General features: G+C 37.6%; 1 protein-coding gene across 1 annotated transcript; it reads left to right on the forward strand.

Moving 5' to 3' along the window:
* The first annotated feature begins 987 nt into the window (after positions 1-987).
* On the forward strand, positions 988-1,929 carry LOC113696811 (uncharacterized). Its single transcript, XM_027216193.1, has one exon. It carries the CDS (start codon positions 988-990, stop codon positions 1,927-1,929), a length of 942 nt encoding a protein of 313 aa, XP_027071994.1.
* Positions 1,930-6,328: the final 4,399 nt, after the last annotated feature.

Here is a 6,328-nt window from a genome sequence, read left to right on the forward strand (position 1 = left end):
GGACTGTGGGACTGGTTTGAAAGTAAGTGATCGCTTGTAAGGATGAAAATCAGAGCCGTTTCGCGTAGTCTGTGCGCGGGGTGAGATTGGGCCAAGTGGTGTTGTGGTCCTTATTATGTGAATGAGTAAAGGGTTAAGTACTCTTCTAGAGTATAAGCTGTGAATCATGAATATAATATGTATAAATCTTTTATCGTAATACTTGGGGAGGACTAAATATGTATGTTGGGTAGAAATCTCAAATATGGTGATTTACTCATGGGACTGACTAGTTCGAGATGTGAATTATCTTATTTCGGATTCTTGTACTCGAATGCTTAAGAGTTGAGGACAATGCTAAGGATTTGAGATCTCCATTTGCAGGGAAAGAAACGAATCGATATTTCACGTGAATAGTTACAGGAAACCAATAGTCATTTGGCTAAGATGGCACAATAATTAAGAGAGAGAAGTAGAGAAAGATTGATGGATGGTCCTATGTAACTTAATAGGATCCTAATGCTTGATATGAGTCGGAAATGAACGAGAAGATCAGACCTATTAGTGTTACACAGGATTGACTTAGTTGGGGGTGATGCTAAGTGCTGAGACCAATGTATTTTGCATGACTGTGTGGCCTATTTTGAGGCACTTGCTTTCACTTTAGTCTTCTGTGACTAAAAGTATTTTGTGGCACCTGTGTGCTATATTTTTTTGATCTTCCCCTTGACTTGCTAATTGTATGAACCTGAAGTGTTAATGAATGTAAATTATTGTTATTTTCAATGTTTTCGTGATTGGTTCTTGTTTCAAGAATTTTCCCTCGTAATTGATTTATTCCTTGCACTAGGCACACCTAGGATAATGGACGGACGAAGGGGTGGTCGAGGCCGTGGGCGAAGGACTAGACAGGCCCAACCTCATGGTAATGACCAGGGATCGGCAGTTGGACCGATCCAGGGATAAGAAAATATTAAGGGTAATCAAGTGGCTACTGCCATCAATAGTATGACTGATATCCTAGAACGTTTAGCTGATAGACAAGGTTCTGAACCGCTTAACCAGTCCGGAGGCCAGGATAGAGAAGAAGATAGGGCTTTGGAGAGATTCTTGAAGTTTACTCCACCTAAATTCACTGGAGAGCCCGACCCCGAGGCAGTTGAGAACTGGTTAAAGAGAATGACTAATATATTCGCTGCCTTAGACTATACCGAAGATAGGCGAGTAAATTTTGCTGCTTTCCAATTTCAGGGAGTGGCACGTGCCTGGTGGGACTTGATAAGGGGGAAGTGGAAAAGAGCGCAGACCCATTGGATTTGGGAAAATTTCACGAGAAAATTTAATGAGAAATTTCTCCCACCCTTGGCTCAAGAGAAAAGGGAAGATGTATTCATAAAGTTGAGGCAAGGAACTTCTAGTGTTGCCAAATATGAAGGGAAATTTACTAAACTTTCTAAGTATGCTCCAGAATTGGTGACTAATGAACGAAAGAGGATAATGCGCTTTGTACAAGGATTTAATATGGAGATTCAAGAGGGATTAGCAGCAGCCCAAATTTTAACGTTCACTGAAGTCTTAGAAAAAGCGCAGAGAGTCGAGAGCGCAAGGCTGCAAGTTAGAGACTTTCACGCTAAGAAAATGGGCACTTTTAGTAACCCTTCTGGACAGGCAGATAAGAGTGCCCCACCTTTTAAAAAGGGAAAAGAAACGGGTGGAGTGGAGATATCTAGCACACCAAAAGGGACTCAACCAAGAGGAGGCCACAATGGACGAGGTCAATCGAGAGGGACACCTCTAAGTGGTCAATCTGTGGCTCCCCAAGTTATTTGTGGTTATTGTGGCAAGTTCAACCATACGGAGAGTGATTGTTTTAGAAAACAAGGGAGATGCTTGTATTGTGGTAGTACCGAGCACCAAATATCAAAATGTCCAACCGTACCAAAAGAATGAGGTGGTACCCAAGGGCCTGAAAAGTCAGCTGCTAAGCAGTCTAGTGCTGGAGGAAGTCGATCTAAAGCACCAGTTAGGGTTTATGCATTAGGCTATCAACAGGTTTCCAACTCTGCTACGGCCGTTGAAGGTATGATTCTTGCTTTTCATTGTCTATCTGAGGTTCTAAGTAACCCTAGTACAATTCACACTTTTACAAAATCTTATGTTCATAAGATAGAATCAAAATTTGACTACAATTTAGGCGGATAGAAATTATGAGATAAGGGTTAGCGATTGTAAGTTACTGATTGATCTGATAGGCGCGACTATGAAGAGGTATGATGTTATCCTAAGTGTGAATTTCGAGGACGAAATTCTCTTAAGAGGGGGAGGATGTGAGGACTCGTAAATTTTCTTATATTAAATTCTTATTTCGAGCTCATTTAATTATTTATTTGGTCAATTGCCCCGAATATTATTTTCTAACCTTTTTAGAACAAATTATATGGATCTATAGCTTAGTTATATTTTTAAAGTGACTCGTTTCAAAATTTAATTTCTGAAGGCTCGTTAAGTGAAAATAGTGAATACGCGAATGGAGTAAATAATTGATTCGAGAATACAATAAGTTTGAAAAATTAGAAACTTGTACATTAGTCTCAAAATAGGTATTTTTATATTTAAGTTCTCAATTATTAGTTAGTAATATTATCGTTATAAGAATTTCTCAGAAATTTCACTCTATCACGTATAAATCGGAAGTATGCGTTTTCGCGTGCGCATTTAATTGAGGGCCTTTAGACCATTATTTTGGGACTACTAAGAGTGAATAATATTAATATGAATGTAAGTGCATTAGAGGTTTAGTGAACTAGTGAAATAAACTTGAGATGAATCGAGCACAAAACGCGCGCGTGCGCGCGAGAGAGAGAGTTGACTTTTAGGACAAATCTTGGCCACAAATTCTCAAGCTTCCTCAAGAAGCTACAACACTCTCTACACTCTCATTTCCCTCTCTCATTCCAGCGGCCAAGGAGGAAGGAAGAGCAACTCCAAGCTTCCAAATTTTTCCTCTTCATTTCTTGCTCAAAAACATCACCAAATCACACAAAAATTGATCTACACATAGCTTAACCCTTGGAGTTTGTATTTAGTTAAGAAAGAGTGGCTGTTTTCACGAATTTCTTGGACCAAGAGGGGACCGAAAATTCTGTCCTTGTGCATCTAAGAAGGTGATCCCGATCAACTCTCCAAATCTTACTTCATGGAAGTAGTAATGCACGTTTAAGCCCTTGCATGTTTATGGGTAGCTTGTTTGTGATGGAAAATTGGTTGTGTGGGCTCTATGAACTCCCACCTTGGATATATGGACTGATTTGTGGTGTTTGATGGTAATAAAGTTTTTTTAGTGCTTAAACTAGTGGATTAATGTTGGGTTATTGATAGAAACTCAAGGATGGTGCATTGACCAAAAGTGACCGTTTTGCCACTGTCTTGTTCGAGCACTTTGGTGCGAAATTTTGAGGATCTAATGGCTTGTTTATGTTGTTTACTGTTATATTGATTGTGTAAAAATTTTCATGGAAAAATAACATGAATTGGTTGGTTAAATGAAGTGATTTCCAAAGTTTAGAAAACTGGAAAATGATTCCCGTCACTGCCCAGGCAGTCACCTTGTTTCGGCTATAACTCATCGCTCCGATATTGGAATCGAGTGCCGTTTGTGGCACTGGAAACTAGACATTCCCAGATTTCATTTGGTATAAAATGCATGTTCTGGTTCCACTCGAGTGAGCCGAACCATTAGTTTGAAAATTTCTGTCCCGTTTCGTTGGTTCACTACAGGGCAGAACATGAACTACAATTTGATGCTCAAATGTGAGCTATTTATGGACGGATTTTGAAAATGGTTTCTTCTGAGAAATTATAGCTTTATGAATGTGTTTTCCAACTCCACCAACCATGCTCAATTCCGAGTTGAATTGAGTGATTTATGATCAAAATTCGAATCTGGTCTTGTGAAGGAATACCATGCATTTGGACAAATTTGAAACTAACAATGATTTGGGACTTGATATCCGAAGCTTCTTAGTGTAAATCACCTATCAAATGTACATTGGACATATTTTAGACATTACCTATTGGAATGAACCGTGTTTGAGGTGTCTTATTGGCCAAACGTTTTGAAAACGGAAAAACGGAAGTCCAAGGCAGATTTGCCGAGGAACTTCTTGGGACTTTAGTGGTTTCATTAACCAACTTTCCGTACATGTTTTTCTATGAAAATTGGGAGAGGAATAGTCCCTTTATGGTAGTATCATACTGCTAAATTTGGTGCCATTCTGACTCCGTTTCGCTGCTCAACTAAACTACCAAAGTTCAAGATTTGAGTTTGGAAAACCCTTGATTAACAAGGAAATTTTAGTAACTTTGAGCTACCATATCTTGGTGCTCAAAACTCCGAATCTTGTTCCGTTTATTTTTTTTTAAACTTGGATTGCAACTCTAATAGAGTTTCAAATTTCAGAGGTTAGTTCGGATCAAGTGAATTTTTCTGAATTTTCAAATTTGATCAAAAACCAACCTAAACCTGTCTTCAATGCCCCAGAACAGCAATTTTGAGCTAATTTTTGGATACCTTCCGTTTGGAATCATGGAAAATTGTCTTCTAAAGACTTTTAGTACTTTCTAAGAGGTTTGCAATGGTATCAAGTTTTCTAATTTTGGACTTGTAGAGAGTGATATACGATTTTTCAAAATAAGTGTTACAAATCTGAAAATTTCGAAACTGAAAGGAAATGGAGTTGTTCAAACTCTCTTTTCCCTTTTAATGTCACTTGATCGTTTTACACTCAATTTTAAGGATGTAAATCAGATTTTGCTTATGTGTTAAAACCCCACTTTTTAGTCTCGATTTACGAATAATTAAGGCTCATTTTCGTGAAAATTTCTTAAATTGTACAAGAGTGCAATTTTCCTTATTAATTGGGGTTTATAAGTGATAATTTATTATTAAATGCTCAAGCGCTCAAGAGGACCTTCCAGAGGATCTCGCGGGAGACGTCTAAACCATCAATTGAACTTGCTACTTGAATCACTGTGAGTGTCAAGTGCATGTATTTATTGTTAAATGGTTAACTGTTTCTTATCCGTTATGTGAATTTGTAATTTTGAGATGAGTGTGTACTTTACCGCACTCGTTCTCTTTCGAACGAAATTATATTCGTATTTTGCTATGTGAATTCATATTCGACTTGTACATTGTAATGTGGATGTGATTCGTATTTGTGATTCCTATTTAGAATCGTCGATTTGAGTGTTGCTCATCGACTTATATTCGTATTCGTATTCGGGGGACGCCCAAACTCGTTGGCTAACTTTGCGAATCGAGCCAGCATGGGTTTGGTCGATAAGCTTAGCAAACCATGAGATATTCGTAGAGCCTGATCTATTGGAGAGATCTTGCTCGGCATTACTCGCTCAGTATTGCCATGATATACTCGAGTATTATCAAAATTTTGATGAGCGGGCCGGTAAGGGGGTGCAACGGTGACTGGATTCGAAAAAAATGGTGTATCTACGGATTTGATACTTATGTGGTTGACTGAGTGTCAACATGAGATGTGATCAAGACTTGGACACGACTACGTGGAATTTAGCTCCTAAGACCTACAATATCCTTGAATTGTTTCTGTTTACTTTCCTATTCGAAATGTGAATTATTCGAAATTGATAGCTTTACATACAATGTAATTGTTGTTGCTACTTGGATTATGTGTTTGCATGTGTGTTTCTTGGCCTCACTGAGTATTGGCTCATCCCATTAGTTTATTTTCCTTAACAGGAACCCGATTGGAAGGAGTTAAGCAAATGCCGACTTGATGCACTTTTGTATTAGTGTATCAATTGTAATCGACTAGACACTTTTGGATGTTGTATATTTTGGGGAAAGTGATTGTAAATTTGAAATTGTGATGTAAGACTGGATATTTATGTATGGAAATGATTTCGTACCATTATTCCGACAGGATAAAGATAACTAGTTGTTAGGTTATTAGAAAAGCCAATGTATGAAATGTTTGAGATCATTTAGAATACTTAAGAGCTATTGATGTACTTAATTAATGATCATGTTATTAGATTTAATATTAGACGTGGTAGGTCTACAATCCACTAAGGTTAAGTTGAATCTAAACTAAGGGTTGAGCTATTAGCTATGTGGTTACAATAATTTGTGTAATGTTGTATTGTTTTCTTTCATGCTTATAAAGATTGAAGTTTGAGTTATGTATGAAAATATTGAATGTATTCGTGAATTGTTTGGCTTTTAAAGTTGTCTGAATTTGGTGTGCAATGTGACTTATATTGTGAGTATGTAACTTGATGATTACGTGTTTAATTTGTTATAATGCTGTAA

The sequence above is a fragment of the Coffea arabica genome, chromosome 6e (assembly GCF_036785885.1).
Source record: "Coffea arabica cultivar ET-39 chromosome 6e, Coffea Arabica ET-39 HiFi, whole genome shotgun sequence".
Classification (NCBI taxonomy): Eukaryota; Viridiplantae; Streptophyta; class Magnoliopsida; order Gentianales; family Rubiaceae; genus Coffea; species Coffea arabica.

Coding starts and splice junctions, on each gene's coding strand:
- LOC113696811 (XM_027216193.1), top strand. CDS start 988: ATGACTGATATCCTAGAACGTTTAGCTGATAGACAAGGTTCTGAACCG.